At 39.8% G+C, this 17,056-nt stretch overlaps 1 protein-coding gene across 1 annotated transcript; it reads right to left on the reverse strand.

Moving 5' to 3' along the window:
* Positions 1-9,956: 9,956 nt before the first annotated feature.
* On the reverse strand, positions 9,957-16,360 carry TMEM177 (transmembrane protein 177). The gene is made up of 2 exons (XM_058195663.1): positions 16,211-16,360; positions 9,957-13,978 (listed from the first exon to the last, which is right to left on the reverse strand). The coding sequence occupies exon 2, from the start codon at positions 13,936-13,938 to the stop codon at positions 12,994-12,996; it is 945 nt and encodes a 314-aa protein (XP_058051646.1). The 5' UTR covers positions 13,939-13,978; positions 16,211-16,360; the 3' UTR covers positions 9,957-12,993.
* Positions 16,361-17,056: the final 696 nt, after the last annotated feature.

Raw genomic sequence — 17,056 nt, forward strand, 5'->3', positions numbered from 1 at the left:
TCTGCTGTCAGACCAGTCTATGTTAGAGCATGGGAGGCAATGAAGAGGCAGGACAACAGACAATAATTTCAGCTCTTCATTTAAGTACATGACTACTGAAAAGGCTTAGCCAGCAGCACTCCCTTTTAAAGGGAGCTGTCCCACCGATTCAGCCACTGACAACGCTTTAGTTTTCCCTCCATTTGAATCCACCAATCACCGGTGGGCATGCAAATGTCCAGCTAAAGCTGGACCTGAGTGAAGACTACATCCCTGGGTTCACTCGCTATTTACATATGTAACAGTCTATAATAAAGTTCCCTTCATCCCTGATTTGATATTGGATGAGAGGACTGTTCTGTATTACTGAGAAGTGCCTGGGCACAAAGAAGGGATTTCCCCTCTTTTCAGATGTGCCCACCTGGTTTTGAGTGCAGCACCGGCCATTATCCCAAGGCAGAGGCTATGGAGTAACTAATTATTTCAGAGAACCTGGTGGCTCTCAGAGGCACTGCAGCTGAGATAACTGATTTTGACTCCTGATGAGACTCAGTGCTAGGATTAGATGACACTGCTGCTTCTGGGCTTCTTGCTGCGCATAGCAGCTTCCCTGCCAGAGTTACTTGAGGCCACATCTGGATTGGCTGTGGATTTTCCCAAACTAAAGGTCCTTGGAGACTAGTTTGCCTCCTGTGAGCATGACTTTGGACGTGACTTAGGAGTTCATGGCCACTATGGATCTGATCCAGATGTGTATGGAGCCAATTCACAGTAGTGATCAGATTTTAACTTGGTTTGTATCTCAGGGCAGTGGTGGCATGATCTGAAATGTGAAGTTATCACCATCAATTCCCTACCATGCTTGGATCACCCTGGGTTACTTCTAGAATTCTCTGCAGGCATTGCTTCTGCAGAGAAGAATCTAGTTCATCAACATCTGATGAACCTGAGGAAGCATGCAGTGGTTCCTGAGGTTTTGCTGCATGGTTTGGCCAAAGCTATAACTGCTGTCTGGAATGAAGAAGCATCCATGGATTGTTCCTCTGGTCTTTCTCTATGTCAGCTCCACAGGAAAGCTAAAACTACTTTTTGAGTTTGGCTGTAACAGAATCTTTAAAATTTGATTGTGTTGTACCTAGTTCTCCTAGTCCTAGTCCTTCTCCTGTGAATTAGGAGGACATCTATCTATTCTAAGCCCTTTCCTAATATTTTCTCTTTAGCAATAGCAATAGCACTTAGACTTATATACCGCTTCCCGGTGCTTTACAGCCCTCTGTAAGTGGTTTACAGAGTCAGCATATTTTCCCCAACAATCTGGGTCCTTAGTTTACTGATCTTGGAAGGATGGAAGGCTGAGTCAACCTTGAGCCTGGTGAGTTTCGATCTGCCAGACTGCTGGCAGCCAGTGATCAGCAGAAGTAGCCTGCAGTACTGCACTCTAACCATTGTGCCACCGCAGCTCTTTCCACTGAACTTAAAAAAAAAAGTTTGCGCCCTTTTCTCTAGGTAACATTTTTTGCATACTAATATGTTTGTCTTCCAAACTCTCTACACACTCTTATCTTTGATTCCCTCAGGAGCTCCAGAAGATGAAACAGCTGAATTATTTTGAAGGAAAACAAGGAATGAATCTGATTGAACACAGGTAAAAACCTTTCTTAAGGATTACCACATGGTGAAAAGACTGACAAAACATAAATATTTTTGTTTTATTATATCTGCAGGCAGCCATCCAACAGCTTTGTTCAGTGGAATATCACCTCTCCTGGGAAAGAACAGACCAGAAAGCAATTGTAGGACCATTACAAAGATTATTCTAGGCATCTGTCAGTTAAAATCACTTGGTTTCCCTCTGAGTTGCACTACAGTTGTGCTGTAGGGCACAGTCTAGCATAGTTACTTAGGAAGAGTTAGAATTTATTGAACTTGAGAAAACAGGCAGGGTCCTCAATGCCGTGAGAATGGCCGCCTATATATTACACATTAGTTAAGATATTCCAAAAGGTAACATGAAATGCTTCCTTGAATGAGGACGTAGTATCACTGCATTTAACAAGATTATGGCCTACCTCCTTCTCAAGAAATCTTCCTTAGATCCAACAATGTTGGGTCATTTTTTTTTTTTTTGGCAATGTATTCATGTAAGACATGGTGCTTTCATTGTGAAAATTATCGTATTGACAGCAATGAAAAAAAGCCAGCATGCAAATTACCACAGTTTCAAATGAGATAACCAAGAGAATGGCTATAATTTGAGGCTAGGGAATTGTTCAGGAAATGCTGAGGACAGTGTAATCATCATGAGTCAATTCTGAATCTATGACAATGGGAAGTCTCCCAAAATCATGACTCACACTAGACAATGGTGATAGCTGGTGGTAAGATAACTATTGGTTAGCCTTTCCTTAACCAATTCCAACAATCTATTGGAAGGGTTTGTATACACAGAATAAGCAGTGCAAATTAGCATCCATCATGATTAGACTAAATGGACAAAATTGCAGTGTATCTTCTGGACATCAATGGTTTACATCTTAATTGCTTTAGAGTCCTCCTCTCAGTTTAGATCAGATTTGAAAAGCAAGCGGCAATGTCTTATTGGCCTGTAGATAAATTCCACTGAAAAGAAATTGCACAAGGCCACAGCTGTGTTGTTGTTAAACAATGCTCACACATTAGTATCAATTAGAATCAAATATTGGTCGGCAGTATCTGTATTTCTATAAAAAATACCGCAGTCGATTTGGCTTTTATTTTTCACTTCAAACGATCGTTAACTATTTGGGCAAGCAAGATCCCAAAATAATAGGATTAAAAAGGTTTAGGTGCATGTTGGAAATCGGAACAACCTGAAGGATCCATGGACATACTTTAATACAGAGGATTTTAAAGATCAATATTAAAGTGAAATTGGAACTTTTCCTTTTAGGATTAATCAGTTATAAAAAGCCATGGAAGATTATTTCAATATACGATTACTGTAGCAAGATTATTGAATGTACAGAAATGGAAAGATTTGACTCAACTCACTATGGAGAATGGTTGGTGTTCCTTTCGCAAACAACTCTATATTTATGATCATGTATAAGTATTATGCACTCAGTGCTGCAGAGAAGAAGCAAATTCTTAAACCAATAGAAGGCACCTTGATACTTTCATTATAGCAAGTGTAATGAATCTGTCGTAAGTATTTTATCAAACATTATGAAATTTCCTGTTATTCACTGTATATTCCTTTTAAGAATATCTGAGTAGGCTTTGGCAATAGCAGATTTAAAAAAATGAATATGGGGAACTCAGGAAATATGAATAACTTATAAACTCTAGGAGTTGGAAACTATATTAAATGAGCTTTTTGATTTAATTTCCATTGTTCTTCCTTTCCCTTTCCTTTCTTCTAAAGATTTGCTGTCATACGAGTAGGAATTATGTCACTGGGAAAAAAATACCTAGCCCAATCAAATATTAATGCGACAAGGACAAGGAATCAGATCTAGGTTGAAGAGGTTAAACATCTTAAATATTTTTAAAATTTAAAAATCTTAAGAGATTAAAAACCTCAAAGGATGAATTGATTAGTTTTGTTTTCTCACATTTTAAACTAATTATCTTAAATCTTTTTTTAAAAAAAAATCTAGTGGTTTTTATTTGCTGCACATGGTGAACAAAGAAAATTATACTTCCGTGCAAAAATGAGAGAGAAAAAGAGCATACAATGAATAACACAACTGACTGACTTGGATTTTCCCTCTTCCATCTGTGACTGGATCAAAGACTTTCTGAGGGACCGGCCACAAACAGTGAGGGTTGGGTCTGTCATATCCACCCCCGTGAAGCTTAGCACTGGCTCCCCACAGGGGTGTGTGTGCTCAGTCCCTACCTGTATTCACTGTACACACAACTGTGTATCGTCTGACCCATCCACTGTGATCACTAAGTTTGCAGATGACACCACCATACTGGATCTTATTACAGGTGGAGACGAAACAACGTATGGGGGGGAGGTTCAAAAACTGTCCACATGGTACTTAAAAAACAACCTGCATCACCAAGACCAAGGAGATGGTATTGCACTTCCGGAGGGAGAGAGAGGAACCTGCCCTACTTTACTTTAAGGGGGGCTGTGTAAAGAGAGTTTCCTCCTTTAAATTCCTGGGAGTCCATCTCAGCGAAGACCTCACCTGGAAAAACAACACGATCCAGGTGGCCAGAAAGGCCCAACAGAGACTCCATTTCCTTAGGGTCTTGCGTAAAAACAGGGTGGAACAACAACTGATGACCTCCTTTTATCAGTCCACAATAGAAAGCATCTATAGTATGGCATGCCGGTCTGATAGCCTTGGATAGAAAAGCATTACAGAGGGTGGTGAGCACAACACAAAACATCGTGGGCCACTAGATGATACCCGATACCTGATACCATTAGATGAGATCGCTAGGGTTCGCTGCCTTAGAAGAGTGAGGAAAAATCTCAGGGACGACTCTCACCCTGGTCATCACTTCTTTACCCTCCTACCATTTGGAAGGAGATATAGAAGTATAGCCAGCTGCACAAACAGGCTGAAGAACAGTTTTTATCCATGGGCTGTCAGACTCCTGAATGAGAAATAACATCATAACTACGAAGTATGATAGACTGCAGGGCCGGCGCAACGTGTAACATGTTCACACTGGTGCAATAGGACTGGGTGTTTTGTTAATATGATTTATTGGGTTAGGGATTTTCTGTCTTCACTGTGAGTTGTATTGTGTTGGGTGTGTGTGCACTGAGGGAGCTCAACAAATCTCACTGCACATATGTTGTGCAGTGTGCACTGACAATAAAGATTTGAATTGAACAATAAATTATTCAATATCATTTTTGTAAGGATGTATAAATGAAAAATTAGAGAAATGAACTGCAAATAATAATGGAACATTTAAAGACAGATGCAAAGTGCTTCAGTTAGAAAACAAATCAAGTGCAAAGATACACAGTAGAACACATAGCTTGCCAAAACTATTTATGAAAAACATTCTTGGAACTGTAATCAGACACTAATTATACATCAGTAGTATCACATTTCTGAAAAAAAAAACATGTAGGATTGTAAGTTGTATCAATAAAAATATAGTTTCCAAGTCATGGGAAATACTGTATTTTTTGGAGTATAAGATGCACCGGAATATAAGACGCAGATTAGCTTTTGGGGAGAAAAATAGGAAAAAAAAATCTGCCTACCAGGTATTCATCTGGTCAGCTTCAGCGCATTAGTTTGCTGTTTTTTATCTCCTGCTTGGGGATAAAAAACAGCTTTTAAAGCACGACTGATCTTTGGATAGAGAAAAACAGGCAAACCATGGAGATCGCTTCACTCACTAGCACCTTGTTAGGACTTAAAAAAAAGCTTCACAGCTGAGAGTTGAAGGGAGCAGGCAAAGCATGATCACTTCACTGAAAAAAAGCTTAGCACGGAGATCGCTTCACTTGATAGCGCCTCCTTAGGGCTGAAAAATAGCTTCGAAAAAGCTACATTCAGAGTATGAGACGCACCCAAATATTCAGCCTCTTTTAGGAGGGGAAAAAAGTGCGTCTTATACTCCAAAAAATACAGTAATGCTTTCAACACTTTTTTTTTTTTGCCTTGGTCAGCCCATTTCAAGTATTATTTTTAATTCTGAACCTGAGATTTTAAAGATTGGGAAAAATTGAAATAAGTTTAGGAAGAGGCAACGAGGATAACCGGGGACTAGACAGAGAGCCTTCTGAAGAGATACTATATGGCAGTGAGGGTGAACCTATGGCACACATGCCCAAAGTGGCATGTGAATCCATGTTGCATGCGTGTCAATGCTGAAAACCGGCCTGCGCATGCATACCGGCCACCTGATCATCGCTTTTCCAGCATGGCCCTGACAAGCACATGCCGTTTCCGTGTGACACTTGGTGCCGAAAAGGTTCGCCATCATGCTATATAGGGTGAATGGGTAAGTCTCAATATTAGAGAGGAAAAGGCTGAGAAGGGACCATATAATACATCTTGAATACTTAAAGGAATGTCATCCAGAAAAAGACCAAGGCTGTCTTGTCTTGTCTTGATTTTGACTTGAATTGTCTTGTCTTGTCCTACCTTACATTTTACCTTATCCTTATTATTATAAAATATGTGGGTTCAACTAGTGGTGAAATGTAAAATTTGTTACTACCGGTTCTGTGGGCATGGCTTGGTGGTGGGTAATGTGACTGGGTGGGCGTGGCTTTTTTTAACTTTTAAAAGCATTTTTTTTTGCCTTTTAATAGAAAAAAAAGCCTCTGACAATCAGCAACTCAGCTGGGATCATCAGAGCCTTTTGAAAGCATTTTTTTACAACCTCTTTGGCCTAAGAGATTGTAGAAAAAATGCTTTTAAAAGGCTCTGATGATCCCAGCTGAGCTGTGTAACCATCAGGCTTTTTTTTTAACTTTTAAAAGCATTTTTTTGGCCGAAGAAAAAATGCTTTTAAAAGTAAAAAAAAACCTTTGATGATTGCGTGGCTCAGCTGGGCATGGGGGTGGTGGTGGAGGGATTTTTGCTACCCGTTTTCCGAACCACCCATCGCTATCACTACCGGATCGGACGAACTGGGAGCATTTCACCCCAGGTTCAACTGGAAACTAGACAACTATCTCTCTGAAATGTTTTACACTGAATTCTTGCATGGAATAGCAAGAATTCCTCTATGATTGAAACAGCCCCTTCCTCTATGCTTCAAACATAATTGTCACCCAACTCTATTATTGTAAATATTCAGATATAGCGTTACATGGAGACACATCTCCAAGAATCCAAATGATGACATCTACTGATTCTACTTTAGACATCTCCACATCTATGGAGAAGCAAGCTAATACTTTACAGTTCTTACTGAGGACAAACTCAACTCTAAGTTTGTCCAGATGACTAGATATCCTTTCCGTTGTAAGGTTGAGACAATATTCTTAGCCATCACATTTATCTTAAAACATCAATAGAGAAGTTTTCAATCATTGAATGGCCTTCAATATTCGGAACACTTTGTGACATAAAACAACAGAGCAATTTACTTCCCCCCCCCCTAAAAAAATCTTGCATTACTCTTCTGTGGAACCCACACAGATTAATCTGGGTTTTTTCTTTTCTTTTTTAAAGGTTACAGAAAGGGAAATTGCCTACAAAGGGTCATATTAAAACAAAGGATAAGAACTACCATAGGAAGCAATGGGAGCTCTGTGAACAGCCTTAGGAAATAATAGGAGCTGAGAAAAGATTACTGCCCTGAATAGGCTCCATTGAAATCAGTGGAAGCTCTACAGGGAATAAAGCATGGAATGGATTCTGAAAGGAAGCAGAAGGAGTCCAAAAGTATTGAAATGAGTTTGTGTTACCCTTGCTGCCAGATTATTTCAAATTTCCTTCCTATTAAAATGTTCTATTACAAATATCAATGTATCTTCTGTTCTGTTTCTCTTCTCTTTCTCTAAATACCAGCCAAAGAAGCAGTTTGGTGTAGTGGTTAAGGCACTACAGGCTAGAAACTGGAAGACCAGGAGTTCTAGTCCTGCCTAAGGCACAAAGTCAGCTGGGTATCTTGGGCCAGCCACTTCCGCTCAGCCCGAGGAAGGAGGCAATGGCAAACTACTACTGAAAAAAACTTGCCAGGAAAACTGCAGGGACTACTTCAGGTGGTCACCCAGAACCGGACATGACTGAATGGAAGGGAAAAAAAACCCATATTAGACACCCTGGAAAATGGGGACAAAGAACAAGGTGAGGCTGAAGTAAATGATCCCTGAAGTTGGAAGGGTGGGCTCTGGAATGATCTCCCTCTGAGACTGAATGTGGAATGAGAGCGATGGTAGCTGGAAAAAGAATGAAAGATTAATGGGAAATGTAATCATTCAATAGAAGTGTAATCATTCAAGATCCTGAACTAACAACTCTCCTTCCAGTTCCACATGGCCATTCCAACAACCAGCCTGTCATATCCTATCTTGGTTTCCTAACAGCATGTAGGATGTTTCTTCTGATCACTGCAGAGTAACAATTTACATCAAGTACGCGCGTGTGTGTGTGTGTGTGTGTGTGTGTGTGTGTGTGTGTAAGAAACTGTTTATTCCCAGAGAATTTGTGTGTGTGTGTGTAGTGTGTATACACATGCTGAATATATGCATATTTTGTATACACACACACATACTCATACACACACAAAGTGTAGATAGACAGGATATATTTATGATTTTCTAATACTTTAGCTTTCTATGTATTGAATCCAGAATTCTGTCAACCCTAAGACATGGATCAGAGCAGGAAATCAACTCCATAATAAGAGAAAAACCCACTATTATTAAGATTGGTTAAAGTAAAGAATCTTGCAAGTCTGTTATATTTACTACAATTTTACCACACTGTCATCATCTATCACAGTGGTTCTCAACCTTTATAGTGCTGTGACCCCTTTAATACAAGTCCCCATGATGTGGCGACCCCAACCATAAAATTATTTTCGTTTTGAATTTATCGCGCCTGAAGCCGTATTGGCTAGTGATCTGAACTGCTTGCGATTGCCTTGAGGACGGAGGCATTAAAGCGGAGACTCCTCCCCTATTAAGTTTATTGCGCCTGAAGTCAGATTAGGCTTGCAAGTGGGAGTAATTGCAGCTGGCTTGAGAGGGAGACATCAGAGCAAATATTTCTCTCTTTTTTAATTCATCGCGTCTGAAGCTGAATTCGGCTAGCGATTTGAAGAGCCTGCAGCTGGCTTGTGGAGTCAACCATTGGAGTGCGATTCTTCGACTCGCAAGTATACTTCCCATACTTCCGATGGTCTTAGGTGATCCCTGGCAAATCGTCATTTGACCCCCAACGGGGTCCTGACCCACAGGTTGAGAACCGCTGATCTATCAGATCACCTATGTTTTAAACTGTGATATTACCATTTGAAATATTATTTTCCAAATAAGCAATATCCACCTTTTCTCTAAGAAAGTCACTATAAATCATAGAAAACCACTACCTTAAATGTAAGCTAAGATAAAGCTCCCATGCATTATGAATGAATCTGGGCCAACATTCCACATTTGTGTCAGAAACCTAGCCACATAAAAGTATTAAATTGCAGGCCATGGAGAAATTATCACCGATATTTAAGGATTCTAAAATCTCAGAAAACTAAAAACAAAAACAAAAAAAAACAAATCAAAGGATTGGTATTTTATGTATTCTATATCCATCCGCCAACAAAATCATTTTGTATTCATATAACAACTCTAAATGTCTATTGCTTTGCCACATTAATTGTTCCAAATGAATGGCTCAGTTGCCACTTATATTTAATGCTTCTTGACCTTTTTTTTTAATTAATGCCCACTCAGCAGAACAGAAGGCATCTGCAGAGAGCTAAAAAAAAAGAAGCGAATTCAAGCAGGGATTTTTCATGATTGTTAAGAACTTCAGCCTGTTTCACCTAGGCAATGCTTCCTGCATATCTCTGTCAAGGTGATTTTCTTTGCTCTTTACATAAGCCAAGATTATTTTCTCTCTCCAAGATTTCAATAGGGGCTGTATTCAGCCAACACACAGAGATCACCCATTGATAGGGGTGGGTGGTAATTTTGAAGCCAAGGTTCAGAAATTGCTTTTTAAACCCCCTGCTGAATTTTCATTCCCTCGCTCCTCTTTCCAATCACGCACAACTCCCACTGTGGCCGAGGGAAAGCAACAAACTGCACCCCCTGTTGTGCTGACAGATCAGATGATGGAAGTTCTTGACCTTGCATGGATTCTCAATTACTTGTTAGGCTATTTTCCTCTCCTTTATGAAAGCAGCAGTACCTGCTAGACCAGGGGTCTTCAACCTTGGCAACTTTAAGCCTGAAGGACTTCAACTCCCAGAATTCCCTAGCCAGCTTTGCTGGCTGGGGGATTCTGGGAGTTGAAGTCCTCCAGGCTTAAAGTTGCCGAGGTTGGAGACCCCTGTGCTAGACCATCATCGGTGCCTTACAGCCTCCTTTGGCTGCCCTTCTCAGCCACCCAATAACTTCGTCACCTTGAAAGATGTGCAAGCCGACCCTTGCTTCCACATTTTAAGGAAAATAACTAAATAATTCAAGAAGTGCATTTAAATGCAGGACTGAATCCAGCTTCTTTGGTCATTTGCTTTCACTTATGTTCTTAAATAAGTGTCTCAAAAGTTGCCGGTCGCTTACTTCTCATCCCTTTCCTGTTCCGCTTCCCTTTTTTAGAAATGAACAGAAGGCATGTATAGCAATAGCACTTAGACTTATATACCGCTTCACAGTGCTTTACAGCCCTCTCTAAGCGGTTTACAGAGTCAGCCTGTTGCCCCCAACAATCTGGATCTTCATTTTACCAACCTTGGAAGGATGGAAGGCTGAGTCAACCTTGAGCCTCGTGAGATTTGAACTGCTAAATTGCAGGCAGCTGGCAGTCAGCAGAAGTGGCCTCTAACCTCTGTGCCACCATGGCTCTCATGTAGCACTGAAATGCAGCCTGGGTGTTTGAAAACGTGATCAAAAGACATCTTGCAGAAAGGAAAAGAAGAATCACTTTGGGAAAATCACTTGGCTGACACGAAGAAACTATACACAGGTAGTCCTTTAGTGACCGTTCAAAGATACAAAAACACCGAAAAAAGTGACTTGTGATTGCTTTTCACACTTATGATGTAGCAGCATCCCCGTGGTCACATGATCAAAATTCAGAGGCTTGGCAATTGGTTCATACTTATGACGGTCGCAGTGTCTCGTGTGAGGGGTCATTTGATTGCCTTTTTCCACCTTCTGACAAGCAAAGTCAATGGGGAAGCCAGATTCACTTAACAGCTGTGTCATCAACTTAACGACTGCAGTGATTCACTTAATAACTGTGGCAAGAAAGGTTGTAAAATGGGGCAAAAGCCACTTACCAAATGTATTGCTTAGCAACAGAAATTTTGGGCTCAATTGTGGTCATAAGTCTGCACCTCTAGTTCCCAAACAGATGTCATCACACCAACTAGAGTCCTGAAAGTGTCATTACATATTGTACTCTGGCTGTACTAAGTTCTAGTTGGACTAGTTAGGGATTCCAGAACATCTTCAGAAGGAAGTCAATTACTGCGAAGGGGCAAAAGAAAATTAAATGGAGAAATGAGGGTTGGGATAATGTTACCTGCAGCTAGTATTCTCTGAAAACTTCCAATCCTGAAGATCAGTTAGTTAAATCACACAGCCCTGGATATTTGTGAACTCTTTTGCAATGGAGAAATAACACTATATTTCCCTCAAGAATTATTGAGGATAAACAAATTCCAAAACTGATATGTCACTTAACCATCATTACCATTGATAATATTTTATAATTCTTTCTGCAGCGGGGTGGACTAGAGGAACTGCAAAGTCCCTTTCAACTCTGTTATTCTGTTATTCAAATTAACCAACTGGGTAAAAAAATACTTTGAATTTCTTACACATCAGCATTAAGTTTATTTACTTATTTATTTTGCGGCAAAAACATTAACACTTTGCTGTTTTGCACTGATAGTAAACGGGATTCTTTCACAGTAACGCTGCCTAGGATAAAACTTTGCCATGCATACCTAATTATTATTTAAATAAATTTATTTCCTAACTACCCCTTTTTATGTGTGACTGTCATTAAATGTTCCAGGTAGGACATAAGAGCCAGCAACTTTTATATAATATAAAAATGGGAGTGGGGGTTATTTTATTATTTTTATTTCTCTTATATTGTTTTTATTTCCTGTAAGCTGCCTTGAGTTGCCTGTGAGCGAGTAGAACCTCAAGTTGGTAAGGCGTTTTGCTCTGACTGTAGCTAATACCATCTGCTTCTTTATAAAAAATATTTAGATGGCAGAGACATTTTTCTCCTCAGTCAAATACTGTCTTGCCTTTCACCAAAAGGTCTGAACTACTGCATTCAAATCTTTTCTTAAGCCATGAAGTACAATTAAACAGAATCATCCTTTTGAGCTCCACTGAAGAACTGCAAAATGCAGAGCATCTGCATCCACAAGAATGGATCGCAGTGTACTTTTCATCCTTGAGTGTGAATGTTACAGTGCTTCTCAGGGTTCTTAGAAGCATCCCCCATATTCTTCAATGTGAGACACAAAAGGCAAACATAGCAGAAGTATATTTTGCAGGATACTCAACACAATTTAAACAGGAGCTAATGAAGGGACAGACACATGCTTAGTAAACTTTGTGTGGGAATTCTACATGCTTAGTAGACTTTCTGTGGGAATTTTATTCTATGGGATATATTCTATGGATTTTCCAAAGACTCAAATATATGAGAAGGATCAGGGAAACAAATGACATGGAGATGTTGATGCATTACATTTAAAGAAGACAGGATGCCTGCAGGATTTGAAACATTATGATTAACTATCGATCATTACCTATCAGTGTGTCCTACTTCACAGGATTATTGCAGAAAGAAAATGAGGTATCTGTTACCATGAACTTCCAGGAAAAAGGTAGGATATAAGTAATGTGTGTGTGTATAAACCTTTTGAAGTCTGCTAAGTGATCAATATTAAACTTTTTTTTTCAGTCTGAGGTTATAAATTTGCTTTCCCCCCAAATACCACTAAATAACACTTTGGCATTTACATAGCAACTTATATATTATCACCCTTTAACATGCTTACTACAACCTATGCACATTATCTTTTTTTTTTCTTGTTCAAAATATTTTACAAAGTAAAGATAAAATATTTTCTTTCAAAAATATAAGTTAAGAGAAAGGAAAAGCCATTTTTTAAACCCCAGGACTTGGTAGGCAACACTTGGATTTTAATATGGATATAAGACACATTTAAAACCTTTGATGTGAGTCTTACATTTTTAAAATTTAATCCATGGAAAAGCTGGAACCAGATTAACACCACCACCAATTCCCCACCCCCCATATATTAACAGTAATGACATTTTAAGAGAAGTTGCCAGGCTGCAATTTTAAAAAAAATACCCAGAATTTATTATCTTAAATTTCAACTTTGTTTTTCCTGTGCCTGGGGTGTGTTTAAGATATGACTAATGAAGTTTCTTCTGGAAGTGTACGATGGATGCTTTAATCTGAACTTTGAGAGAATATTACCATTTGAAGCATATATTTGCTCTCCGACTTTACCTAAGATAGTCCGAAAAGCCTTATTCTGTGACAGAACTTTATCGTAGAATTCCACCCCACCTCTAGCAAAACTGGGAGAAATGGAAGCTGCCTTTCTGTCTGCCCTATAATCAAATGCCTGGCTTATGGTGTCATATAACAGACAATAGCCCATCAGCCCGAGTGCCACAACTGCCATATTGTAAATGCTTCGGAGTAGTACTGGAGCATAATATAAACCCAAGACCTGCTTTACAGTTACTCCAGAAATATATGACCCAGCCAGAAAAACGGGACCAATAGTTGCACATACTAAAGGCCTACTTTGTTGCAAGTCAATGATCTCTCTTGCAATGGCAAACTTCTGAGCCTCTGGAGAAAGTGTCAAGGCATCCTTCAAAGCCAGGCCCTCTGGGCTTGTCCAGTTCACTTTCTTGCCTCTAAGCTGAACGCCTATCTTGGCAATCTGCTGTTCGCCACTGGATCTATCACTGAAATGATATGGGATGCCCACCACACAGCCTTTGGCTCTCCATGGTAGACCAGCGCTTACGGGGTGCAACGTGCAAGTCTTAATGGCGTCGTAACGATCTGCTGACTTCACTTTGACGTCATGGAGGATGCTATAGAACAGGTTCTGCAAATCTTCCGAAAGCCTCAATGGCTTTCCATGGTCCCAGGCCTGATATATTGATTTGAACAACTCCTTTGAGAAGATGTGGAAAGTCAAGTTGGCACCAAACAATCCAGCACAAGAAATGGACAAAAAAGCAGTCCGGTGTTTCTCCATCACAGTGACTGCCTTCCATAGAGAATGAAATGCCATGTTCAACTTCCAGTCAGATTCTGTTCAAGAAAGAATATATCTGCACAAAAAGAAAAATCTCAATGAGTAGGTGGAATTACTTTAAACTGATAGAGAAATAGCACTGTATTCAATAACCAGAATCCAACTGCAGGACTACAGTAACAAAGCACTATATTTTCATGCTGTTACAGCAGCCACATATTTTTCAACAGCAAAGAGAGTGTGCACCTATGTGTATAAGGAAACAGCCTAAAGCAGCTTTTGCAGTAGAACTTGCAAAAAAAACATGGCTTGGAAAAAGACATGCTTTATAATTGCCCAGAAGTACAGCCTTAATCTCCTATCTATTTATACTATAATCTTGTACAGGTAGTCTTCGATTTATCACCACAGTTGGGTCCAGAATTTCTGTTGCTAAGCCAGGTGATTATTAAGTGTGTTCAACTTTACAATCTTTTTTTGCCACAATTCTTAAGCAAATCACTGCAATTCTTAAGTGAATCATTTGATGGATAAACAAATCCAATTTCCCGCATTGGTTTTGCTTGTTGTCAGAAGCCAATTGGGGAGTTCACAAATGGTGGTCCATAACCCCAGGATGCTGCAACCATCAAATGCACACTGGTTGCCAAGCACCCAAATTCTGATCACAGGACAATAGGGATGCTGCAGCGGTCACAGATAGTCATGTCAATTTTTTCAGTGCTGTTGTAACTTCGAACAGTTGCTAATTGAATAATTGTAAACCAAGGACTACTTGTATAATGATAATTCAAGACAACTGTACAAATCAGTCAGGGGTGGGTAATCTTTTGCTTGCATTCACAACTGGAATGCAGATGCTCTTATATATGCAATTTACAATGAGAGGCAAATTCCCATTCCATGATGACTAGCAAGCAGTGTCTGTGTGAAGGCAAATGCTGATTGACTGCAATGAAAACGGAGAGTTCAAACACCTTGTGTAGAAGCTGTTCTCTAGGAACAGCAATGGAAGGCAAGCCAATTGCCCAAAAACATGTCTAGTTTGTGCTTATAAAAACAAATTACAATCACAGAAAGCCAAGAGAAGTACTTCCTTTTCTAGATGCATAGTCTATACTGTATAGATGTGATTATTATTAAAGGAATTTAATATAACTGGAATCAGCAGCAGAATGAGAAAAAGAATTGGATTCAGATTCCACTTGCCAGTAACCTGGTTGTGTTCATAAGCAATTCCCTGAATTGTCAAGTCTCTCTGTCTCCTCACACACACCCCCCTCTCTCTCTCTTTCATATGCAAATAATTACAATATATTATTCTCAATTTTGCCTTTCTGTTAGAGAAGCTTATCTGTCAGACATTATTATTCTATTGCATTTGTTGAGTTCTTTCTGTCTTAACATTCTTTTCCGCCCTGAGATTCTGGATAGTTTTCAAATTAAATTGATCATTATGATGAGAAAAAGCAATGTACATAGGGCAACTAGAGAGGAATTTTTCTGAATAGCATTGCAGTAAAGTAAACCAATCAATCACAATCAGCCAAAGAAGGTGGTCAGAAAAAATGCAACTGGTTGGGGCATTGCCACCACAAGGAAGCTACTTCACTTTCTATTGAAACAGAAAGCAACAATAGGTTTAAAATGTCATAAAAGCCTTAAAGCACTAACACATATTTTTTACAACGCTGCAACAGTAAATAAAGTATGTCAGACTCAACACTTTTTTTTTTGGCTAGAACAATCACATCACAACTCTGATATATTCCAGATCACATAACTAGTCTGTAGTTCTTAGACTGATAGCACAATTCAAAGACCTCCTTATTTAAATAACCTTTGCATTGAATTGTTGTAGACTTTATTCACATTTCACCTTCTTTTGCTTTGAAAGTCACTATACAACTCTTCACTGGGAATCAGTGGGGAGCATAAATTATAAATATTATTATCCTCAACTCAGTATAAAGCACTGTACCACTATAAAGAACCCCCTTCAGAATTATAGGGTTTCCTGCCTAAGTAGGGGGTTGGAGTAGAAGACCTCCAAGGTCCCTTTCAACTCTGTTATTCCATTCATTACACATCAAGCTCTTCCCTCTCTAAGTATCCGACTTTATATGCAAAACACAGAAAAAGCCTTTCAGTTTGGGCTTATCCCGTCGCCTCCCAATTAGGTTATTGATCGTTTAATCTGAAAACAAGGCGCCTACGCATAATATACCTAGGTAGGCACGGAAAATACTAAATTTCTACAGCAGCGTGCAATTGAACAGAGAGGAACCGCCCAGAATCCCGCATTTACCGTATCCCTTTCAACAGATTCGGTGCCAGACAGAACAGGGGAAGGAGAGGGGGGAAAGAAAAAAAAAACACGCGGAAACCATAAAGCAAGTGAGCTGCCGCAAAAACCGAGTGCCGCGACGCGGAGAGGGAACGACGTCATTGGAGGAGGTCGGAGTTGCTATGGCGACGAGGAAGTCTTCCGATTCCGGCGCAAGCTCGCTTCTTGCCCCGAGACTTAGTTCAGGGATGGGGAAACGATGGCCCTTTTATGACTTCTCGTGGACTTCAACTCCCAGAATTCCTGCTGGCTCAGGAATTATGGGAGTTGAAGTCCAGAAATCACAAAAGAGCCATCGTTCCCCAGCTCTGCTCTAGGGGGACCTTTGCGTTGCTTTTATTTTTTTTTTCTTTCTCCATTCCGAGCTCATTTTCTGGCTCCTAACACCGACCCTTCGGAAACTTAAGTGAGGAATCAGACAGATCTAAGACTAATGTTGTCGTTGGTGCTCTCTGAGCTTGCTTGTTTTCTTGCAGAGGTTTCGTTACCCTAAACTAGGTAACATCATCCATGCTGGTAAGGAGTGCTGTTTGCTGACAGTAAGCACGGATGATGTTACCTAGTTAGGGTAACGAAACCTCTGCAAGAAAACAAGCAAGCTCAGAGAGCACCAAGGAGCCTTCATTTCAACCCTGAGCTACAAATATTCTCCTTTATTGGTACTACTGGTGTCTTCTGGAGAGAGAAAGAATGAGAATGGGAGGAAGAAAGAAAAGAAAAATGCTCCTGCTAATATTTATTTAGGACCACTATCATTTAGAAATCACCTCTTAACTGTACCCTGAGAATCCTGCACTTTGAATCTGT

Source organism: Ahaetulla prasina, chromosome 1, assembly GCF_028640845.1.
Source record: "Ahaetulla prasina isolate Xishuangbanna chromosome 1, ASM2864084v1, whole genome shotgun sequence".
In the NCBI taxonomy this organism is placed as follows: domain Eukaryota; kingdom Metazoa; phylum Chordata; class Lepidosauria; order Squamata; family Colubridae; genus Ahaetulla; species Ahaetulla prasina.

What these genes read in the sequence shown, in the direction of transcription:
- TMEM177 (XM_058195663.1), bottom strand. Translation starts at nt 13,938, where the DNA reads ATGGCATTTCATTCTCTATGGAAGGCAGTCACTGTGATGGAGAAACAC.